The following is a 25,231-nucleotide window of genomic DNA, read 5'->3' as shown; positions in this document are numbered from 1 at the left end:
AGGAGTCCAGGATGAAGCTCAGGTTACGTGCGTGGTCCGTAGGTATGGGTGCGGTTCCCAGGGCCGGTGGCCACCATGAGTCGTCCCAGGCAGAGAGGGATGAGCCTAAGATGAGGACTTCCGTTTTGTCCGAGTTCAGTTTTAGGCGGCTGTTCTTCATCCATTCGGCTACTTCATTCATCCCTTCGTGTAGGTTGGTTTTGGCGGTGTTTGGGTCTTTGGTGAGGGAGAGGATCAGCTGGGTGTCGTCAGCGTAGGAGATGATGTTGAGGTTGTGTTGGCGCGCGATGGCTGCGAGGGGACTCATGTATACGTTGAAGAGGGTGGGACTGAGTGATGATCCTTGTGGTACACCGCAGATGACTTCTGTGGCCTTTGATCTAAAAGGGGGAGGCGGACTCTCTGGGTTCTTCCGGCGAGGAACGAGATGATCCAGTCCAATGCTTTTCCTTGTATTCCGATGTTGCTGAGGCGTTGTATGAGGGTGCTATGACAAACTGTGTCGAAGGCTGCGGAGAGGTCAAGTAGGATGAGGGCAACTGTTTCTCCGTTGTCCAGTAGTGTTCGAATGTCGTCTGTTGCTGCGATGAGGGCGGTCTCGGTGCTGTGTTTGGCTCGGAAGCCGGACTGTGAGGGGTCGAGAGATTTGTTGGATTTGAGGAAGGCGGTGAGCTGGCTGTTGACGGCTTTCTCAATGACTTTGGCAGGGAATGGGAGGAGCGAGATGGGGCGGTAGTTCTTAAGTTCAGTGGGATCTGCTGTGGGTTTCTTCAGAAGGGCGCTGAGTTCGGCATGTTTCCAGCTTTTCGGGAAGGTAGCGGAGTTGAGGGAGCAGTTGATGACGTCTCGGAGATGGGGTGCGATAATAGAGTCTGCTTTGTTGAAAATGTGGTGGGGATATGGGTCGATTGGCGAACCTCATTGGATGGAGTTCATCAGGCGGATGGTGTCTTCAGTGGTGATTGGGTTCCAGGTGCAAATGTTGTTCGGGGGGGGTTTGGTTCGGAGGTGGGTGGAGAGGACTGGTCTCCGGACTGGTTTTCAAAGCTGTTATGTATGTCGGCGATTTTGTTGTGGAAGAATGAAGCTAGGGAGTCGCAGAGGTCTTGGGAGGGAGTGATGTCGTTGGTGGCGGCGGTGGGGTTGGTAAATTCTTTGATGATGTTGAATAGTTCCTTGCTGTTGTGGGCGTTGTTGTCAAGTCGATCCTTGAATGCTGATTTCTTGGTGGATCGGATCAGTTGGTGTTGTTTGCGGGTGGCGTTCTTGAAGGTGGCCAGGTTGTCAGTGGTAGGGTTTTTTCTCCAGGCTTTCTCGAGGGTGCGACAGAACTTCTTGGATTTCTTAAGGTCATCGTTGAACCAGGGGGCTTTTTTGCTACCTTGCTTGATTTGATGGTTTTTCAAGGGTGCTAGTTCGTCGGCATAGTGTTTCAATTCCACGTCCAGTAGGGTAATCATCCTGTAGTTTTTCGGGTCTGATCTCTTGCCACCTTCATAAATTGGATGTATAATGGCACCATGCCACAATTCCAGTAATACCGGGTTGGTCCAGCAGTAAGGAAAAGGGGTGCCAGTTGTTTGGCCCAGAATCCTGTATCCTGTTTAAACAGAGACTGCAGTAGACCATTTGGCCCCGGGGCTCTGTCTGAGTGACCCACAGTTATAATTCGAGCTGTTTTTTCCGTAATAATTCCCAAAGTTGTGGGTGCATATTGGGGTAATTCTGCGAGCTGGAGCAAGGATTTAGTATTTTCTCAAGGAATATTGCTTGTCGGAGTACTTTTTGAGCTTGCTTACATTTATTGAATTTATGATCTTCCCCAGGGTGCCTACGTACTTGTCTTAGCGCACTATTATGTATTGATTTTAGTTTCTTAATTTCATCTGTTATTATTGCTGGATTGCGTTTTTTGTTTTTTAGTAAAGTACTTGGGAAGTTTTTAAGCAGTTCCCGGGAGAAAAGATCCCATGCTATAATAGGCGGAATTTTTTCAATGCTCCTTGAATCTTGCAGGGCTCTACATTTGCTCATTATGGCAGGTATAATTGAATCGACAATACAGAGAGGTTTCAGCACTCTATACAATGATATTAATACTTCATATCACAGTGCACAAATGAGTAGCACATTGTGACAGGTCGAGCCCCCTGTGTGCTGATGAGGGTACCATAGCAGGGGATCTGACTCTGGACTGGTGGTCCGTCCCCAAGTTTTCACATACCTCCATTCTCTCTCCACAGCAGCCTGGTCATGCAGAAGACGCAGAGTGGGAGAACGGCAACCACGACTATTGGTGGCCGAATGCGGGAGAATTAGAACACGGCCCCTTTAATGCAACGGATTCCACAGACGAAACCCCGCCCCTCTGGAGAGGCACGCCGGCGTCAAAAGGAGGCGGGAACCCGGAAGAGGCGGACAGCGTTTCCCGAGAAGCGAGGAGAGAAGATAGCGGAGGAGATCGAGACCACCATGAAGCCCGGAGCGGAGACGGAGAAGCCAGGAGGCCAATGTTTCAACGCGTCGCCCGCCACGTTCCCACGGGAGGAGCGTGGCTCCAACAGGTACGGGGCAAAGTGGCGGGCTGGTTGGGACCCCGAGTCCACAGTGAGAAACCTGTATAATCGTAAAGCCCTTTGTAAAGCTACATCCTCAGACAGACCTCGTTCCTCACGATCACTTCCCCTCCCCTCCCCTCCCCCCCTCCCCCACGGTCCTTGTTTGTATAGACACCATTGAGCACTGGTTTCCCTCACTCCCGGCCCTGAGTATACCGGTGTCAGAACCCTGTCTTAATTCGACCTTGTCTCTTTCCTTTCATACGGCGAGTCCACACACTGGGACGGCCGGACAAGACTCCCGAGGCAAGCTGAATCCACCTCGTACGACGGTGTTCGATTCAGCAGCCTTTGCCCGAGAACGGATTACTAGTCGTAGAAGAAAGACTTATACACAAATAAAACCTTCACTGAAAAGCTTCTTTAAGATCTCTGGTTCTGCTTCTTTGGATCATACGTCCCGAGTCAGTCCCCAAGTAGAAGAGTCTCACCCGACCCCGAAGTCTCACCCCACCCTGGGACACACATAAAGAACAAATGTCCAAATCCGGGGTATGCATTTCCTGATGCAGTGTTCACTTTATTTTTCATAAATAAATTCTCTTTTCAACATTCCATTGACCATAGCCTTTTCACAATTCCATTGATCTTAGCCATAGCCAACGCTGGTATAATTGGATCTGACCATTTCAACCTTTTGAGATTTTCAGTATAATTTCCTCCAGAAGTCAGGCTTGTCACAGCATGATTTGCTAGGTGAAATGACATGATGATCACTTGGGGACGATGATCACTGTCTCCTCGAGCAACTATGGTGTAATTCTTAATCAAGGGGAGAATTTTCTTGTTACAGATGGTGTAGTCTAGAAAGGAGTGAGTATCACCATTTGATCTTGTCCAGTTCGGTGGATTATCCTTCGGGAAGCGACCATTCAAAATTGTGTAGCCCAGGGTACTGAGTTGTAGGCCCATGTATTCACCGAGTTTGCTATGTTTGTCACCGGTGAGTTTTGTTTGTTTCAGAATGTCTGGCCACTGTGCGTCGTACTCATCAGGAAATTCTTGGAAAAAGGTATGTGTTATAGTCGCCAGATACTAAGCAGGCTGGTCTTTTGTAATTACTTTGTAAATTACACAAGATCTGAATTAGGTGATTGAACTTGAGTTTTTTCTCCCTAATACTTGGTGAAATGTAGACGTTGATCAAAATCAGTTGTTCAGTTTGTTTGGAATTATCAATCCTTATGCCTGAAATCCAGTCCTCCTCAATTGTCAATTGAGCTATATTAACTTTTAACTTAGCTAAAATGTAAATCGAGACACCACCGCTGGGTCGGCCAGATTTGTGCAGCCTCTGAGCGGGTGTTCTATATTACAAAGTATCCTTCTATTGGAAGACTAACCAGGGACCATGTATCCTGCAATAATATAACCTCGTGGTTTTTAAAAAACGTTATCACATCTGGGGATTTAAGTTTTGGGGTAAGACCATTGATATTTCATGAACATACTGAGAGACCGGGTTGAATACCAGTTCAATTGTAATTTACCCCGTCCAGGGCCACTGGCAGCCAAGCCCAGTCAGACACCATAATTTTGGCCTCCTCAATTTCAGCGCGAGTAGTCTTTCCGAGGGATCAGCCTTTAGCTGATCTTAGTATTGCGAGGGATGGTGGTCCTGGTTTATCTAATGAGGCCGGGGATTTTGCAAGAACCGATGGATACCGTGGTTCAACTTGTTGAACTATTTTAATGCCCCATTTGTTAAATGGGTCGGACCTTAATAGTACCTGCTCCTTGATTACTACAGTTGAAAAAGTGATTAACGTTGGTTCAGTGAGTTGATTACTTCCGATGGGTTTGAATTTGATTGAAATGATATCGTTGGATTCAATATGACACAGTTCGGAGGTACTTTTAAAGAGTTTCAGAATTGTCCCTCTATTCAAGATATTGTGTGGTCCTTGTGTGTGGTATTCAGGGATAATAGCAATTTGGCTTTTCGGTTTGTTATTGTGGGGTCCTGGCCAGGGGTCTTGTGGTTGTTTTTATCCATTGTCTTGGGTAGGTCGATTCTCCTTTGAATATAGGATAATTGTTGCTTATGTCCCACTTGTTCACTTTGAGGTTGATGGTCCACTATGTTGGGGGGGGGGTTTGCCCGTTTGTATTATGTTTGGATTCTTAAATAGTGTTATCTGAAAATTCTCCTTGCCTCTTGATCTATACTCCTCGTGCATTTCTACGTTTTCCCTGTTTTGGTTTTCCTTTGGTGTGTTTACCATATTTGTTGAAACTGTCGGGTCTTCTGGTCCAGTCTTAACAGTGTGAGATAATGTTTCTGACATTAGTGACCTTTCCCGGCTCACCTAAAATCAAAGGCTGTGGAGGCTTTACTGAAACCTCTCCCCTGGCCTCATATGGATCCTAATCGTTTTTGCAACGGAAGGATGCTGATGGCACCTTACTGATTAACTATGTGATTAATTGTAAGGGTGGTTTTTGTAATGATGAAAAGATGCTATCAAAACTTTCAGAGCTGATTGAGCCGTGTGTTGTCCCTTTCGACATAGGGTGGGGACACTGGTCGTATTTTGAGTCGCTGTGCTGCATTTATTGCGTTTTTTACGTAGTCTCTTCCTTTCCCTTTTGCTCAGATGTTGGTTTTGAGGGGATTTATTCATTAATCCCATCCCTGGGTCGACGTCTCTGATGTCGGTACTTTGCGTTGTCTCGGTCGTAAACAATGTATTTTTTTGACGTAATGTTATTCTTATTATTTGGTTTGGCGGTTTGGAAAATACCATACTCCCGGGGTGCCACTTGGTTGTCTGGAAACGGAACTGCTACTAAGACGTCGGTCGGTCAAATATCGATTTTAGCTGGTGAAACCTTGTTACTTTCGCTAGTTTTTGTGATTCATGCTTTGGTCTTTGACTTTCTGAGTGGTTATATTATTTGGGTATGAGCATGAGGAATGTGGTGGGTCTTGCAAACTTGTTGGTAATTTCCTTATTTCTGTCAGGACCAGGGCAAGGAACTGAGGAAGCGTAGACAAGCTATTGATTATTGGCGAACAGCAGCATATCGCTTGGGTCACATTTACTTTAGATTGTGCTTTTGTGATTAAGGTGCCTGCCATGTATACAGCTAGTATATTTAGAAGGTCGACTTGTAAAGTTTATCTAAATGATAATTTAATGCAGACACTGTGGATTGTAAGGTTTGTAAAAGCTGGGTGGCAGAGGATTCAACTGCTGCTGAGTCATGACCTTCAATCGCGTCTTTTGTTTTATTGAATTCTGTCTTAAAGAAAGATAAATCCAAGAGGGAGTGATCATTGGGCTCTCCTGACTTTGTGTCAGGCGATTTATACTGGACCAAGACAGGGGGCGTCATTGGCATTAGCGGTTTGATGTTACCTGGGGTTGTCCTGGTCCACTGTGCTGCTTGAGGAGTAGAGTTTATTTTGTTTCCAGGAGAGCCCATATTTTCAGTGTGAGGGTTGATTTCCTGCTGTAAGAGTGATCTAAGTTTGAAGGGAGAGTCGTCGCTTGAAATGGATATTGGCGATGAGCATTGTTCCTTATTTGATTGATGAACTAAAGGGAGAAACGTGTCGCCTGACCGAATAACTGATCTTGGCCTGTTTTTTTTCAGGAGTAAAGAGTTTGTCTCTTGTAGAGTGGCCATCTGGGGATGTGATGGTGACCTGGTTATGAAGCTGTTCGTGAATCAAGGCCTGCACTTTAATCTGAACTGAGTCAATATTGGGAGGAGTTTGAGGGGGCTGGACTGATGGGGACGATGTTTCATTGGGTTTGGTTGGAGCTTGAGCTTTGGTTCCATGTTTCTTAAAGTAATCTCTGAGGGTCCTCTTTTTTACGTCATTGATTGTTTTGTCTTGCATATTATGCGTTGGGTTGAGGACACTGGGGAAGTTGTTGTTTCCGCCTTAATAGTGCGGCCTGAGGGGCCAGATCCGTATTCATGGTGCTGCGGATGAGGTGCGGATGGCGCCAGGAGGTGAGGTTTCATTCTCTCCAGTCCCTCAAGCGGTTTTGTGAATTCTTTATTCAATTTCTTGCGGGTTTTTGCTGTTTCTTTCTTAAGCCTTCCGGACAGCATTGTGGTATAACTGTAACTTGGGATGGCTACTCCCCCTTTCTTTGGGGCTTTGACTTCCTTGTGAGGTAAAAAATCTCACCTTTACTCTGGTTTATTGCGAGTTTTAACCTCAGTAGGCTGCAGCCGGACTCCACTCTGTTTTGGTGGATCAGCGTGGGGATCCAAGAGCGCGGGGAGCAGGGGAACATATATATTTGAAATGTATTCATTTATTTTTTCACTGAAAAAAACAAAGATTACAGGGAAGTTATTTTTAGGGAAATAGATTTTTTTAAACTTCAAAATTCACCAAAAAAAACAAAAGGTTGAAACGACGTTCTAATTAGGTGCAGATTTTACATACACAAACCCATACAAATTCAGCAGTTATAGTTACCTTGGCTAACTATAACTTATGTTCCCGCAAGACACTGCTTATGACCTCAAATATTAAACCACTCATGACATGGTCATTGGCATCACTGTTGACATCTCAAATCACATCACTGAGGACGTCACTGCCGACATCATCAAGCAAAGGAAACTTCAATATACTTAATAAAATACCATTTCATTTTTTTTAAATAAGAAGAGGACACAGGTGAGAGATGTATGGCACAGAGCTCGCTGTAACCTTATCAACTACTACACTCACCTATTACCTATGAGACAGTTCCCAGTGGTTGGTCCAGTCACTTCTGAACCATTACTTTAAACACTAATGACCAAAGTAAGTGTCTAACCTTATAGGCTAGACTATTGCAAACCACAGCAATACAATTTGTGAAGATGGAAGAGGTTTTAGTGCAAATGCCAGATTTACACATACTATTACAACATAAAACCAGCAGAGAGGTCTTAGTGGACAGGCCATTATGTCACAAACTGCTAGTAAAATCATTCCTTACCCTGGAGAAAAATGTGAGCAGAGAGGCCAGTCTGTTGTAAATGTCTACTACACTAAGCCATAACCCTAGAGAAGCGTCTTAATGAACAGGTGAATTTATTGCAATCTACTACTACAGTCATTCATCACCTAGGTTAGAGTTCTAAGTAAACTGGTCAGTGTGTCATAAAACAGAACTATACTCAGCCATCACTATGGAGTGAAGTCTCAATGAACAGTTTACACAGTTGCAAAGCACTACCATACACTTACAACAGCAGGAAACATTAGTCAGTGTAGAGGCCAGTTCCCTGATAAACAGTACACCCACTTTAAAAACAGGATTAGATGACATATGTTATAAATAGTATGACTCTTTAGTAGTACAGAAAGAATAGAAATGTAACTTATGCAGTAGAAAAAGAAGACAATGTCTTTATTCAGGTTAAATAAATAATCATAAAAGATATAAAACATTATAAAAACACAATAAAAACCAATAACATATATATACATGACTCACAATACAGACTATATCAAAAGTGAATAAACCTATTTGCAGGTATCAGATAATCCAATACATACAGGTGCCAATATACACAAAAGACATTCTTTAAAAACAACGAAAGCATTATAGCCAGGCACTGCGAAATTTTCCCACACTGCTCAGAAAAGGAATATATAATGTTACTATGACATACCTTGTATTGCGACTTATATAGCGCACGTATCACCCGAAGGTATCAAGGCGCTTGCTTAGGGAACCCGTCCTGGTATTCCCCTGTGAGATGCCTCGGCAGGGTATCCACAAGGTGAAAGCCAGGCATCCCGCCGCGAGGGGCCGTAGTGGAGATTAAGCAAGCTATTGCCCAGAGTCGCAGAGTGTGACCCCGTGAGTCGAGTAGGCACCAGAGCGCGAATTGTCGAGTCCGTGGAATTTTTGAGCCCGAGACCCGGCGAGGCGGGGAATCGAACCCTGGTCCACGGCCGATCTCAGCATCCGGGTCTGCCGCCTCTAACCACTGAGCCACGCTTCTCCACCTTACCACGCAGTAGGTTACAACACGGACGTTACATTGTCCGCGTTGTTACCACGCATGGTTTTACATCGCAAGTGGTTTCTACGACGTGCACTAGATGGCGCGCTGGATTTAGGAATAGTATAAATTACTATTCCTACTCCAGTTAGCGCAATATTAGGGAATGTGTTGGATTTAAAATCCAACACATTCCTTGGTGTTGCGCGCCATCTAGCGCAAGTCATAGAAACGACTTGCGATGTAATGCCATGCGTGGTAACAACGCCGACAATGTAACGTCCACATTGTTACCTACCAGCGTGGTATTGACAGCGTTATATACGCTGTTTCCCCTCACAAAGTAACCCATACATACACATATAAGAACATTCTCCTGCATGGAAAGGAAAAGCATGGCTGGTCTCACTTGGGTGAATTCAGCCTCCTCGAAACTGGAATCGAATACTTTTTCCTTGGCAAAGTGTAATAACTGCAAAACATGATGACATACAGCTACGACTGCCCTGAGGAACCATCACACCTGCATGGGCCTAAACGTCCACCTGCCACCCATCCTTTAAGAAAACTAACCAGTGGGAGGTACACATCTATCCTAAACCTGGATAAAAGATGCTGGTGATACATTTTTTTGAGGAAAACAGATGAAAACCCTACTTTTTGCAAGCAGGAGCTGTTTGACAGAAAGTGGTATTATGTGTGCTTTTGCTTGGTGAGAGCTGTCAGTATATATATATATATATATATATATATATATATATATATATCTCCAAACACAAGAACCCAACAGGTGAGGCACCACACACAGTCGTGTATTCTCCTTTTTATTCAGCAGGTTGCAGGGAATAAACAGCATCACTTCTGTAGCATTAAGTAGCCAAACATGTTTTGGGCTTTGTAGCCCTTGCTCACTGGCACAGAGAGGTGCAGCTGTCAAGTCTTCCGCTTCATTCGCGGCGTTGATTTATAGTTACGCCTTCGGGCGTGTACTCGCACAGCATTCTGGTCGGTGTAGTTTACACACCAGCTGAACCCCTCCACTGATTTCAAAGTCCTCTAGTGGGGTTGCTGGCAGTAGTAACGCTGGTTCCCTGCATATAAAACACAGCCGAAATCGGTCACGCTGTTCTATGTGTGCTGGAATATCCTGTAGCACACCGGAGACGCTCGTCCGCGGCGGGGCACCTCGCGACCCTGGGCGGGGCCGCTATATATCCAAAGACAAGAACCCAACAGGTGAGGCGCCACACACAGTCGTGTATTCTCCTTTTTATTCAGCAGGTTGCAGGGAATAAACAGCATCACTTCTGTAGCATTAAGTAACCAAACATGTTTCGGCGTGACCGATTTCGGCTGTGTTTTATGTATATAAACACCGTCAATCCTTAAATATACTAACCTTACAGGCAAGCATCCTGTTCTAATGACAGCATTCTCCTTTCCATGGTGATTTTGGGGGTGTTGCAGAAAATTATTTTTTAGACCATTTTGGAAACTTAACCCAAACACTAAGTTTTGAAGCTTTCCTCCACATAGACTATGAGATTGTCGTGAAACCTCAAGGATATCTCCATGATAATAGATAATATCAATTCAATGCTATGGTCTTCTACTATACAAACTGATGGGAAATTCTATAATAGTACATTTCTTATTTAGTATATGCCACACTGTCTTCTTTTCCATACCTTAACAGTTTGTTTGGCACCTTGGAGAGAAACTTTGTCCATGATTCTGCTATCTGCATGCAGAGTGATACTTCTTCTGCTTGATGCTCCGAAAAGACTTCGGTTTTGGACACTGAAACTGAGTCTGCTTTGGGTGGACCCTGAAATATTGCCAGCTTTCTTCAGAGTTTTGGAAGCCCTGCAAGAAGAGAAAAACATTTTTGGCAAATTCGTCCTCATGGATGAATGACTAAATGAATCCATGAAAGAACCAATGTATATGACCTCAGCAGAATGCAGGCACTTTACCTGGATTGTGGCTGCTCGGTTTTTATTTTTATTTATTTAGGAGATTTATATAGAGCTGGCAAGACCCGAAGGTATAAGAACGCTTTATAACAATACATGTTTATAACACTGAACACATATAATCAATACAGCTGAATAGAATTAAAACACGAATTAGTATATGCACAAACGTGTAGCAGATATCACACAGAATCAGTGCAGCTGGAATGAATCAAAGGAAATGAAAGTGGGAGCATGAATTAGGATGAGAGAAAGAATTGGGGGGGAGGAAAACAGTGGAGGGAAATAAGACTTGTGGGCAATTGATGTCCTGCTAGTTGAGATATTGGTTGAGGAGGATATCCTTTAACTGTCTTTTAAAGCTTAAGAAGGAGCGGGTTGCCCTAATGCAGAGGTCTTCAAACCTTTGTAGGTTGATCCCCCCAGCTGAATTTTTTTTAGATGTTGGGCCCCCCCACCACCTGACAGAAATTTCTGGACTCGATCGCCACACGCACATTCCGGGCACATTCAGCGAATAACATTCAATACAATAAGTTTTTTATGGTTGTTGCATGAAGCAAACATTTCTCTACAAATAGTAATAGACTCCCTCACATCAATTACATTAAAAAGAAATTAAAGAAACCAAGAATTTGTTAAGGAATTATTCCAGTCCATCATGGAAAAAACAGAACTGTCTCTATCAAGGGGCCCCTGGAAGGCTGGATTGTAGTGCATTTAGATGTCTTCTTTTGTAATTTAGGAACGAAAACCTTAATGGGGCACGACATGCCCATACTTGTGTACAGGGGTGAGTGAGTCGACCATATGAATTTGGGTGCGCATGTTAGTGCAGAGTGAGACGAATGAATGTGTGGTTAGTGGTGGGCTTATTCGAGTGAGATTGCAGATTGAACAGTGAGGAGGACAGGTGAGTGAAGTGTCAGGTTGAGTAGTGTGCTCGTGTGGCTGCAGGGTGAGGTACAGGGTGAACAGCGCAAGTGCATTGTGAGTGCAGAGTGATCACTGTGAGTAGAGGGTAAGTGGGTGAACGGTGTGAAAACATGGTGAATAGTGTGAGTGCATGGTGATCAGTGTGAGCGCATTGTGATCACTGTGAGTGCAGAGTGATCACTTTGATTGGAGGGTAAGTGGGTGAATTGTGTGAGTGCATCGGGATCAGTGTGAGTGCTGGGTGAGAGTGAAAGTGAAGGGCGAAAATGAGGAGTGAGTGGTCTGAATGCAGGGTGCATTCCCAGACACTTAAAGAAACTCAGCATGTTATTGACGGCAGCGTAGGGTTTCAAATGTGTTAAACTATTGCCATTATGGCAGTAAACAGGGATCAGGGTGGAGCAAATAAATAATGTGCTAATCCCTCAACAAACTTCCAGTCGTATGATTAGGGTTGCCAGCTCATTATTTTGATGTCACAGATGGTATAAAACTAATCAGTCACCTAAAGATGTATTTTCAGCACTTGTCTGTGCATACTTTGAACAGCAAACATAAATAGAAAGAACTTGTTTTCTAGAGCTGCATGAATGATCCATGACTGATAATAAAAGTTAACAAATATAGAAAAGTCACATTACAAATGACTCAACAAAAAGAAGGGGAGACCGGGAGCTCGTTAACATTACAAATGAATACATACTTCTTATTTATAACCATATTTAGCAACTTGCAATCTGTTTAAACAACACATGGCTGACTGGTATTTTGTGTGCCTGTCTGTGTAATTTTAAAAGAAACTTTCAGGGACGTTTTAAGGATGTTGGGGCCTGTGGGCCAAATGTATTTTTGGGGCCCCCGTTCGGACCAGCTTTGATTTTATGATCCAGTCTCAGCTCTTTCATGCCTTTTTTGGTCAAATACTAAATGTGTGTAATTTGGATATTCAGGGATAGTGATGTGCGTTTTCACTATGTAACACAACAGCAGTTCACTAATATTACTGCAAATAATCTGTCACACCCTTCTATTTCTCATATGTGAGGTAATGTAATGATCCAAAATAAACTTTTTATATGGATGTGCATGACGCATAAACACATTTTGTCTGCAAAATGTCTGTAATAGACTTTTTGCAAAGCAAATAAGTCATGGTTGAGCGACTGCACTCCTTCCCTTTATAAATTGCTCTCGTAATCCAAAATCTTAGATCATGCATCTTTCTTAGTATTTCACCACTACGGAGACAGCTTGTTTGCGCTTTGAATACTTTATTCATCATTTTCCAGTGCCAAAACGTTGCCAATCCAGGCTTTAACGGAGGCATGTGAGGTCAAACATGTTTTAAAAAGTGGTTTTATAACATCAGCGTGCTCCCAATGCATTTCGAATTTTTACAATTCTTCGTCAGGGGTTAACTGAAAATAAAATGAAGAAACAATTCAGCTGCCTACTAAACCATTACAATTGTGCAGAAACCCAAATTCATTGCTATAATTCCCCCCTCAACCGGACAGAACTAAAGACCATCTGATATTATCACTGAAACATAAAACTCCCTCCATGCTCAGAACCTTCCCAACTCCCAAAGTGTACATCCCCGGTTTTCTCAATATATGCCATAAATCACAACTCCTTCCCAGCTAAACAGTTTCCAAAAGTCCGAGCCACCCTTATCACCCAATTACCTTCTCTGCGCCACAACCGGCAGCATAACCTCACTTCACTTCCTCATGACAAAAACACTTTGTTGTTTATCCCTCACGCTCGTGCTGTTTTTAAAGAAAAAGCTCTCCCATCTGTAAACAATCAAGCTGTGATTCACTCCACCCCTCCTTTTTTTTAAACATGTACCAAAACGAAAAACTGCATCTCCCATAATACACTCCAAAGAAAATACTCCATCCAAATCAAATTCACCCCTCTGAATCCTACAGCTAATGAAAAAAACATAATTTGAAAGTGCAAAAGACATGATTCGAAAGAAAAAAAGCTCTAAATGCCACACCCAACAAATATGTGTCCTGAAAAAGAATGCATGTTTAATAGACTTTTACACATTAAAAATGAATGATTGAAAAACACTATTCTGGCTCTATTAAACAACCCCCCCCCCCCCCTCACACCCTCTTTGAAAGGCTGGGGCCATGCCTTAAACTTCTCTGGAAACTTTGTCTCCATTCTGCGAAGAGCTAACTCTCCCAGGAGGGGGTTAATTCATAGAGCTGACAGCTTCAGGTACATTGGGAGGCGAGGGGTCTCCTCTGCTAAAACCGAAAGCGTGTCTGTTTGTTTTCTTTCGGTTTTAGCAGAGGAGACTCCTTGCCTCCCACTGCAGCTGGAGCATGTCACCTACAAATTAACCCCCTCCTGGGAGACTTAACAACATGAAAGATGCCATCAATCTCCCCTCCCTCCCCCTTTCAAATACCGGAGTCCTCCAAGAAGACAGGGAACAAAGGTCAGCGTGGAGTGCGCGCCCCCCCTGGGAAGGTGTCGCGCCCCCCCAGGGGGGCGCGCCCCACAGATTAAAGAACACTGCCCTAATGTGTAATGGAATAGAGTTCCAGATTTTAGGGGCATTGCTCAGAAAGAAGGGTTGATTTGTCTGTGGACTTTAGACGGAATGAGTAGTAGGGTGTTTGAGCTTCTTAGTTTTCTTGTCTGGCCTGCCTTTTTGAGTTTGGAGGCGATGTAGGATGGTTTCATGTTGTGGAGGCCTTTTTTGAGTTAGACAAGCATTTATTAATCTACAGTGAGCTTTAATTGGGAGCCAGTTCGGGGCTTTCAGGGCAGGGGAGATGTGGGTGTATTTTTTTATTCCAGTGACCATTCGAGCTGCAGCAATGAGAGTTAATCTGAGGGGTGCAAGATGTGCTTTTGCCGTGCCCGTGAGGGTGGCGTTCCCGTAGTCTAATCTGGATAGCACCATCGCTTGCATGACTGATTTAAAATAATTTGTCGGCTGGTAGGGCTTAGTTTTGTGCAGAAGTTTCAGTTTGTAGAAGGCATTCTTCGCACTGTTCTTGATATGATCTTTCATGATAAGTTTGGAGTCCAGAGTGATCCCAACCATGTGACAGAATCGGCTAGAGTTATATTGCAGCTAAGAGCGTCTATGAAGTTTATCTATTCTTGCATCTGAAGGTACTGCTCAGTCTTTCTGTATTGTCTTGTTTGAGTTTTAGGTGGTTTCGGGATAGCCATTGTTGAACTTCTTTGAAGGTGGCATTTAGCTGGCGTATGTTCTGTAGTGAGGCGATGTCCATGTAGAGCTAACTGCCATCTGCGTATAGGTGAAAGGGGATGTTTGCTTGGTTGTGAAGGATGGTGAGGGACTCCATGTACATGATGTCACTCAGCACAGGGTGGGAGGAGGTTGTGTTTCTCTCTCTCAGTGTCTTTCCCCTTTTCGACCTTCAGCACAAAGAGAGACAGGCAGCCTGGCGCACGCACCCATTCCTTTGAAAAGACTAAAAGCTTCTTTGATCATTGTGCAGCTAGGTAAGTTAGTGAGTTGTTTGGTGACCGTGTTAAACCCAAAGCACTGCATCATAATGTAACATTTGGTCTGAGTGGAACCTGTTGGTTTCTGCGGTGGATGTGAATCACAGCCCACACAGTGCTCTATAACCACCATAACGGCAAACAGCTTGCAAATGTACTTCGAAGTTCTTTGTCTTCAAATCAATTATTGAAGTGCTTTCCTGTAATTGTTTCCATCAGGGGGTTCCGCTTTATGTTGGTTTCCGTTCTGCCCCTTTCACCAGGCTGCATGTGCCAGAATGGAAACCACTATAAGGCCAAAATCCCTGATGGAAACAATCACGGGAAAGCACTGAAGTAAGCACTCCAGTAAGCCTTAGCAGAAGACAGGCTGCATGTGTAACACTCTGATTTTGAGCTAGTGCTCCAACGGTGCCATTTTCGAGTCTTTGAAGCCTTGCAAGTCTGGCAAGGGTGCTATTTGCCCTTCAGTGTCCCGATCTGCACAGTTTTAGCAATTTGTTTCAGGACAGTGATTAAAAACCAAGCATACCCGATATTGTTCTGAACTAAATCAAAATTAACTAGTTAGCTTGTTATCTGTATACATTGCTTTCTTGTATGCGAACTATCCGTTTTCCTATTTATTTCTCTTTAACATTAAAACTTGACTCTAGGTTTAATAAAGCTGCATTTTCCATTGCACAGGGATGTCCTTTTTCATCCCTCACCCTACTTTTAAGACTGCCCTAAAACATGCAAAATAAGTGTAGTTTCTCATTTCCACGCAGTACATTCTCATGCCCTAGCATCATGAATAGATCTATTATCTACAATAATTATTCACCAAAGGGCGTATGTTAGGGCTACAAGAAGAACAAAAAAGTGATAGCGGGAGACAAAAAGTGCACAGTGCCTGGCATCTCAGGAGCTGCGCCATGTTGAAGCCACACTCCATTAATTCACACATCTCAATTTCTCTGTGGTTTCTTTCCCGTGCTGCGTGAACCAAACAGAGCCAAACCAATGCTCTGGGTATGAGTCGAGTGCTGAAGCCAAGCCACTGGATATTTTTTGTGAATTCTTTTCTGTATGGCCCCATTTAAAGTCATGAGACTTTATCTATTCAAGAAAGAATTTGCTAAAAATCTGGGCAGAGACAGTGGTCCTGCCTTTGCTGAAGTGCTTGGTGGGCTGCATGGGCACAACACGTGCATACATGCGCTCACGGATACATATACAAAAGGCCAATTCAGGAGCATAAATCAATAGGTGTGAATGTGTGGATGTTATCAACGTGCCTACAACGTATTCCCACAAAGATATTTAGGTTGAGCTGCCCCCTACATGAAAGTGAAGTCATAATAGCTCCAGAGAGTACTTATATCACCAGTGCAGGCACACAGCAACACTAGTGTACAGTATAAAGGTTTGGATGGGGCATGTTAAAGGGCTGTTAGAATTGAAACATAATATTGCTATATTACTCATATTTTACCCGATATTATGTTAGCATTTATATAGCCAATACATTATATATGCATATTGTGTGTAGAGACTTCCCAGGTGGATAGAACACAAGAGGACGTGTATAGGTGCGCTGTAAGTATTCCAGGTGTAGGTCATTAAGTTTTATGTTATGTTATTGACTAAACATTAAGTAAGTTAAAACAGTATACTATGATATTGAACCGTTTATTGGACAAGAACCCTGTACCAGTTGAAATTGGCTGATGTGTAGGTAGTAAATGAGTGATCTATTTCTATAACGCCATTATCGGTCATGTATTAACAATGTGGACCAAACACAGAAAAGACAATAATACACTGTAAACTGCAAATTGTAAAATCAATAAAAACAAAGTTAAACAAGAAAAAAGCAGATGAGACATCCCAGCTCTCTCACTTGTCAAAAGATCCTCACGCCAGCCAAAACGAATTTAAACGGCTAGGAAAAATAATTGCAAACAAACTCTCTTCATTAAAAGATAAGGCATGACTCGCAAGAAGAAGTCACGGCTTGATGACTCTTAGATCATACGACAAGCTGAAGCCTCAAAGGTTTCTAATCTTGCTGTTTACCCCACATACTAAACTTTGAATGGGAGTGATCAACTTGTCCTGCCATCTTCCCAAATGGAAAAGAGAACAAGTCCAGCAACATTGTCCGCTTTGTGGAAACCATAGGGAAGACATAACACACATCCTTTGCCTATATCCAAGTCTGTTGAAGGAAAGAAGGTCCCTTTTACCAAGAGGCAGGCTCATCAACGAGGTCAGATCGTGCAGAGCCGCAGTACTAGCCTGCTTTGACCCACAGAATACCAACCGAAACTGCGCTCTTGTAAGGTTTATGGATCGTGCTGCAAAAAACCTAGGGGAGGGGATTCACCAACAGCAACCTCCACCAGAAAAACAACCGGCAGATCCTCCTTGCAGGTACTCAGGCACTTGATTTCTAAATCTTGGAACACTACCCCCAATGCCCTAAAGCAGTGGCGGTGCGTCCATTGGGGGCGTTGGGGCGTTGCCCCACTAGCCATGGACGACCGTCACGCTGAGGCTAGATTAAAAATGTTAAATCTGAGCGTGAGCACGCACTCGCAAACTTCTCTGCGCACTGCGGCAACCCTAGCTCTGTTTACCGGGACAAGGCTGACATCGCAGAAGGTGTGGGTGCGGGGCTGCAGCAGTGATTGACAGCGCAGCACAGCAGTCTGCAGAAACAGCGCAGCTGCAGTGTGCGCATGTCAATGTTTGGCTCCTCATTTTTTGGACTTACTTGCGCATGCGCACACAGTACATTACCTTCCCCTCCCTCCCCAACAGCGACTCAGAGTGCGAGGGACCCGGGCCCCCTGGGTCTCATATGGGCAGGCACTAACCCTGCTCTAACCAATCCTGGCGCAGTGGTGCTGCTAATGCAGCGCCAGGATTGGCTGAGACTCCAACGCGCAGCCTGGTGCATTTCAAACAACTGATGGAACACTCAAGTCTCTGAGGCGGCGGTGCGGCGCGTTATCCGATCCGGGGTGTGGAGAAGGAGCGGAGGTCCGGAGGAAGGTAAGTTTTCTTTATTGTATTACCTTCGCCGTCCCCCGCGCAATACTCGCGTCCCCCCCTCACCCGCCCATCTTGCCGGCCGCAATTGATTGCTAGATGACTGTATTTTACTCGTGAAAACAGGGTAAACTCATTATGGTTTAAAGTGCACAAAGTCTACAGCTCCCAAAATACATTATGTTGCCAGAATCGAAGGCCAGCCGTGTAGCATAGCTCAGCTCCCCTGTCATCATACAGTGAGTGAGGCGTTATTTCTTTTTCTACATGAATAGAAGGAGTGTATAAGTTTGGCCGCAGTGCAGGGTGAGGGAAACGGCGGAGAGTGGGGGACAGGGTTGCATTTGTTTTGTACAAAGAGGTGGCAGCAGTTGCGATTTATCGAGCGGTGGAAAAAGTGTTGTAAAAAGACTAGCAATTGAGAAGGAGGCGTGGATCATAGTATGTGTACTTTCATATTGAAAAAGAAAGTGGCATTAACAGGGGAAGGTAGATTTTGGTAGCACGTGGTGGTATGTAAGAAAGGCATGTATAATCAAGCACAATGCAGAGCGCTTTACTGGCATGAAATTGCAGACTTAGAGTGTTCCAGTAAACATACTGCCTAATATAAATTACAGTGTATACTTTTGGTTTGTTTTTTGGCTTGTTGTTTATGGCAGTATGGTTTTGATGCTCCCTTTCTTCCGTTTGAGGCTGGTGGTCCCCTGGTCTGTGCTGGTGACTATGGCTGTTGTCTGTGAGTAGCACTCCATACAGGTTGCTTCTTAGCACCTACTATTTTAATTGGTACTTCCCCTCAGCTGACCACACAGAACTACTATATAATCTTGTTATTCCTTTGCTCTGGAGTCTTGCGTGCGTTTGTGAGCTTGACCACGGTTTTTCTATTCGCCGGATTCCTGTAGTTTTTTAGCTTCATGTGACTCTGATGTGAGAAGGGTGGGGACGAGGGAGGTGTCTGTCCTAAGGGGGGTTAAGTGTATTACAGTTTCTGACGTGACCCACTGTGCTTACTTTGAGTAACTGCGGTGTTGGATGTGTGCACCTGATAGACCGAGGTTACAACTTGTATGTTTGTGAGAGGGCTGTTGGTATGTTTGCTATGACACTTAGCATTGCTGGCTTGAGTGAGCGGGGACACTTCACTTGTGTGATTATGATGAAGGAGAACATGTCCCTGTGTTTGTTTTACATGTGTGGCTGTTATGAGTCATGTCTGTTTAATGTGTGGATGGGGCTGTTTTATTTTTAACAGATCAGTGGTTAGTGTTCTTTTTTACGCTTGTGTGCGGTTGAGTTGATTTATGTAATGTGTCTGTGCCCCAACACTGCGAACCCCTCAACCTGCCTTCCAGTCTCACCACTTTGAAATTTCACCAGCCGCCACTGCCCCAAAGGGTTATTATTAATTTGTTGACGAAATGGCAACTACGATTGTGTACTCTGAAAAACGGGGGGCCTTTAACCAAGAATTGAGTTTTATATCTTCTTTTAATGCGGGACTCAATTTCCAGATCTTGGACACTACCACCAATGCCCCAAAGGTTTATATTTAACATGTCAGTGAAAGGGCAACTACGATTGTGCACTCTGAAAAATGGGGGGCAGGGGAGTCTCTTACTAAGAACTGGGGTTTTATCTTCCTTTAATGTGTAATGCTTTTATCTTTTGTGACTTGCAAAGGTTTTTTTAAATCACGCAATAAAGTTTCTAATTTCTAATTTCCTCACGCCTTGCCTCCTTGAAGTTGTAGGCCAATTTACCCCTCTTTCCACTACGCTAACTAGCCATAGGGTTCTTGTCAGAAAATGTTATGCCATACCACTTTCAAATGTCACCAGCCACCACTGGGTGGAATGCTTGAATAAATCTCCACTACTCAGGGCTGCAACAAGGCCATCATTATTTTCCACACCCTGCCCCTTCAGTTTGGACCCAGCCATGTGCAAATCAGTCTTGATCCCACTCCAATAGGAACAGTCCAGCCCGAAATTCCAGGCTAGGTCCTCCCTGAACCATAACACTAGCAACCAAGACCGGTTTTAGCCTTGTTAGAGCTCATTGGTTTGGACCCAGCCATATCCAAACCAGGTCTGACACTGTTCCACTAGGAACAGTCCAGCCTGAAATGCCTGGCCATGTCCTCTATGAACCATAACAATCAGTGAAGATCCCATTATCGTAGATGTTGTCCTTTAATATTTCTTTGGATCCCAGAGTCTGCACAGAATTTCTGGAAATTGCCTCCACTGATGAGTTTCAGCATAAAGGGTGTCAAAATGTTAGTGCATGTTGATTTAGTACAGGAACATGCTATGGTGAAGTTACAATTTTATGGGAGTACAAAGAAAGGAAAAGTGATAAGGTATGGTAAAGGGGGAAACAGAACATGCCCCCAGCCCTGCTGTTACTATATAACCCATATGAACAGTAGCTTAAAGAACTATTTAATGGAAGAGTAGAGAAATACACAGGGTATTCGAACAATGTTGAATGTCTGATGAGAAAGGATGAAAAACCTAGTACTATATGAAATCAGTAGGAAACAATAACAAAAAACAAACCATTTCTCATTCCATTTCTCCTCACCTCTGTGCACATACATTTGAATTGTGTGCTGTAAAAGATGCTCTGATCAGCAGACAATGCCGCCAAATCAAAATATTCAAGCCATAGAGAATGCTGGACCATGGAGGACTAGCGACAACATCAACAGTAGGTAAAACTAACTCTAAAAAACATATTAAACAAGGCATACTAGAAACTATTAACAGGCAGGAAGGAAACTGTATGGGCTTATATCCACAATGCAGCACATGAGATTCAAACTGAGATAATGAGGCATCATGATAAAAACCCAACCCACAAATTAAGGTTGAATGTAAGAACATTGGGATCCCAATTCAAACTATTACTAGTGCATAAGACAGAACACTTGTTACTGAAATTAAAATAAATACTCTATGGGGAAGAGAATAAAAAAATAAGGTGCTGAGAATTTCAGATTGGAGAACAAGGACATGGGCTAGTCTGTGAAAGAGAATAAATAAGACAAGATTTACCACTACAAAAGGAAAGAGAAATTACATTTGGCACCAATGTCAACACCAAAACAGGCACTCTCAGTGTGACAAGAGGGTAAGCTGAGCCTAACTAGGCTAAAAAAATGTTTTTGTTTGTTTTGTTTGTTTGTTTTTAAAACAATATTTTAGAAATCCTATCACCAAGAAAGAAACCCTCACATCAATCAAAACCCTAATATCTAGCACCACAGCAGTCATATGGCCTGCTTTACAAACTACTCATCCCAAGCACGTTAGAGGCACTTAAGTCTAAGTAACTGCTTTCCAAACACAAACAAGGCTGCTCCCACCATATCCAAAATACCCAGGGCTGTAATATTAATCTTATAACCCCTAGTAAGTAACTCTAATCAGAGGAATCAAATATACACTTGTTGTCCTATTAAATATGGCCAGGAACGCTTACCAAAATCCTAGCCATCTGAGTTGGATGATACTCAACAACACCAAAAAGATCATGCAGGTACTACACAAGGTTATCAAGCATGTTTATCAATAGGTCTGGCTTTATTATGCTAATGCATTCAATACGAGCATTCAAACATTTGGTTTACGTGTGTTTAGCATATGATAGCCAGCTCTGTTGGCTTTGCCAACTGCGGAAAAAAGTGGAGTAAAAAAGATTTCTTTCTTGATGGAAAACACGTAGGAGATAAAGAACTAAATGTGAAACATAGTGGAATGAATATATGTACTTTTCTGATGTGAAATTGTCCATTATGCGTACCGATAAAAACAATTCCTAAAAGGCAGAATGATACACCAACCAGCAAATAGCATGAGATGATAGAGAAATACTCTCATATGTATATTTTGAAACTATTAGTAATATTAGCTCAATAAGACCTCAAAATGAGGCACATAATGTACTTCTTTTTCTATGATGAAGTGTTCAAAAGTGTCCACTTGAACTTTAAAATAGGGATATGACACGCCTTTTTGGCATGACTGGTACATCTGCGAGAGTAAACATGAGGGGTCACTTTTAGAAATGATAAACATCCAGAGAATCAAACTGGTGCAGTAGTAGTAAGCACACTGGACAGATTTACTAAAAGAACGAAACCGAATATGCTGGGCACGTGTTAATACCAAGTGCCAATATAGTGAGATTCAATTCAACTAAGCTCAAATCAAGGATTATTTAAGAAGCTTCTTGCTTTCTCCTTCTGGACATTATTCTAATGTGAATGGGCAAGAAAGGGAATGGATTTGCTCTTCACCAATTAGAATTTCTCTCCCAGCTAAAATAATATGACTTCACAATAAAGATTTTCTAATCATTCCATCTGGAAGTATAGTCCAGGCCTCAGAACATCTGATTATTATCGAAAGAAGAAATAAAGCAACTAAAGAAATTAAGCAAAAAGGTATTCTAGAGGCTCGCATGTGGACCGTGGAACCAGGACACCCACATTCTAAAACTAACATCCCTACTTGATGCCATTACACAAACCTCATGAAATTATAACTTTTTATATCCTCTAAACGCTGAAATTTGGCCCATTTAGATATTGCATGAATGCGGATACTCACAGCTGCATATCAAAATAATCAACTGGTCATGATAAAATTGGTTGTAAGTTCTGCCAAAATGTTACCCATGAGATGCTGGCAGAAAAAAAGCATATCCACCACATAAAATGAGGTTAAAACTATCTTGAGTTGTGAATAATCTAAGTAGATAGCCACAAGTACACTTGTTAAATGTTAGCCAAGTCATTGAAGGCTACTTTAATTTTAATCTTGTTTCACATTTTTAAATGGTATAAATCACTTTATTTTCATTTCTAAAATAAGGTTTGCCTACACTAAAGGAAGAATCAGCACACTTCACAAACTGACATAAAAGATGAATGCGAGCATGCAAATAATCAAGAGGTAAAGCCAAAGGTAATGAACAACTCCTGGAGTGAGGCTAGAAAAGTGCAGGCATCAGATCCGAAGGCAGTGGGTTTCACGCTTATAGCAGATCACTTGAGAACGCACTCCCACTTTGCATTGTTGTCCTGGTTGAGAGCTTACTGAGAATCTACGGGCCTGATTTAGATTTTGGAGTATGGGTACTCCGTCAAAAACATGAAGGATATCCTGTCTGCCTTATTACGAGTACATTATATACTAATGAACTTCTAATGGGGCAAGCAGGAATCACACTTGTGACAAAGTACCCTTCTGACAAGCTCAAAATAGGGCCCCAAGACTGCAGATATCAGCTCTTTAACATAGGTATTGGCACTGCAAATATGTTCTGGTAAGTCCCTTCTATTGTTTCTACCTACTTCCTGACTGCCTGTTCAAATATCAGACCTTTCAGTGCTGTGTAGTTTGGAGAGTTTGGAAATAAGACGTATTTATTCAGCCAATGTTCACCACTTCTGGAGTACCACAGTTGGTGCGGAGGAAAAATCATTTCAATCTAATTTCCCTGAAAAAAACTCTGATAGTTCACAGCTGAGTGCAAAGAGATTAAACTTAGGAGTAAGTACAACATTTAGGGAGTGATTTAGAGATCATCAGAAGAGTTACTCCGTCACAAACGTGATGGATATGCCATATGCTGCATTACAAGTGCCATTGGATATAATGAACTTGCAATACAGCGGATGGGATAGCCATCAAGTTTGTGATGGAGTAAACCAACTGAAGAATTTTAAATTAGACCCAAGTCCTCTGTTTAGTACCTCCACATGTTTTTTAGTGAATAGGGTGTTGATAAAATTCACCACTAGGTTTGAGCTTTGCTCAGTCTTGGTTGTTGTCCCTTGCCCATGCTGCGAGTGACCACTTGAATGTCATCTATCCATTGTACTCTGGTAGTTTCTTTACTTCAACCTCTCCCCTGTCAACTACCTCTACCTAAATAAAATTGCCTGCAATTGAAGTACACCTGATATTACAGAAAATCCTGTTAACAGAAGCTACATTTGTCATTTGCATTTTATTTGATAATTTTCAAAACAGGAATAATTTAAACTTTTATTCGAATTTCAGAAATCCAAGGAGTCTGACGCTAGTAGGAGTACTTCACAATAGGAATAGAGGTAGGTCTGGACATTTATGAGAAGAGTAATATGTTCATCTTCAATTTCTCAAACTACCTTACTGATCTTAGAATAAAGGATTATGGCCCTAAACAGTATGGGTGCAATTCCTAAAGCTATAAGTATTCCTGTGGAAGTAGACTCTCTAACGAAGTTAAAACCAAGTGTACAATTCATAAATGTTAGTCTTACACTTGTAAAAGGATTGACTATCAGGAGCGAGGAGAATGTAGGGAAGTGGACTTTCATTCAATTTGAAGTTAGCGCCAACCAGAAAAGTTCACATTTGTGGGTAGTTAGAAACATCTTTCTGGCACATTCCTTTCCTGGAAAAGGTGGGGGTTACTCATATCAAGAACAGAAGACAATTGAAGATCGCAAAATTGCTTGGCATCTAGTTTCTTAATGGACAAAAAGAAAGGTAAAATATAATTTCCACATATGGAAACACCTGATGTGCAGTTCTATATCCACAAAGGTATAAATTATATGTGAAAAGCTATATAGGAAACACGATAAGTAGTGGGCTGCCAAGTTAACACAAACAATTATGTAACCACCCAAAAATTATTTAGTATCAAAAACTCATATTTTATTACTTTTAGCATTGTTCACTCATTTTTTGGTACAAAAAATATTTTCCTCTTATTTTTTCATATATTTTATAAAAAGACATCCAACAATGGTATATACATCACATAATTATTAGAACAAGTATAAGTCTATGTATTTTTGACATGCTGTTACAATTGCATTAGTCGGTCTAACGATACTAGTTTCACTCAAATAATATTTCTTCAATCAAAATTAGTAATGATGCATATTCAATCAATTGTCAGTTGAATCAGTAAAATTAGTGCAGTATATTCATTATTCTATGCAGACAGTGTCACTTAAGTCAGACATAATGATTTTTTTTGTTAATTTCGAAAATACATAAGTACAAACAGGGACATTCATATATCTCATGGCACAGAATGTAATCCTACGCGCGTTTTGGCCTTCTGCCTTCATCAGGTAGCCATATATAATATGAAACCTTATTTAGGATTCAC

General features: G+C 42.5%; 1 protein-coding gene across 1 annotated transcript in view; it reads right to left on the bottom strand.

The window, feature by feature from the left end:
- DNAI4 (dynein axonemal intermediate chain 4) overlaps window positions 1-25,231 on the bottom strand; it is a 496,013-nt gene that overhangs the window by 452,114 nt on the left and 18,668 nt on the right. Inside the window, exon 2 of the mRNA XM_078668935.1 lies at window positions 10,277-10,454. Coding sequence (XP_078525061.1) covers window positions 10,277-10,454 — 178 coding nt within the window. The remainder of the gene's footprint in view (window positions 1-10,276; window positions 10,455-25,231) is intronic.

Source organism: Lissotriton helveticus, chromosome 1_2 (assembly GCF_964261635.1).
Source record: "Lissotriton helveticus chromosome 1_2, aLisHel1.1, whole genome shotgun sequence".
Lineage (NCBI taxonomy): Eukaryota > Metazoa > Chordata > Amphibia > Caudata > Salamandridae > Lissotriton > Lissotriton helveticus.
This window is presented reverse-complemented; position numbering and strand designations above follow the sequence as displayed.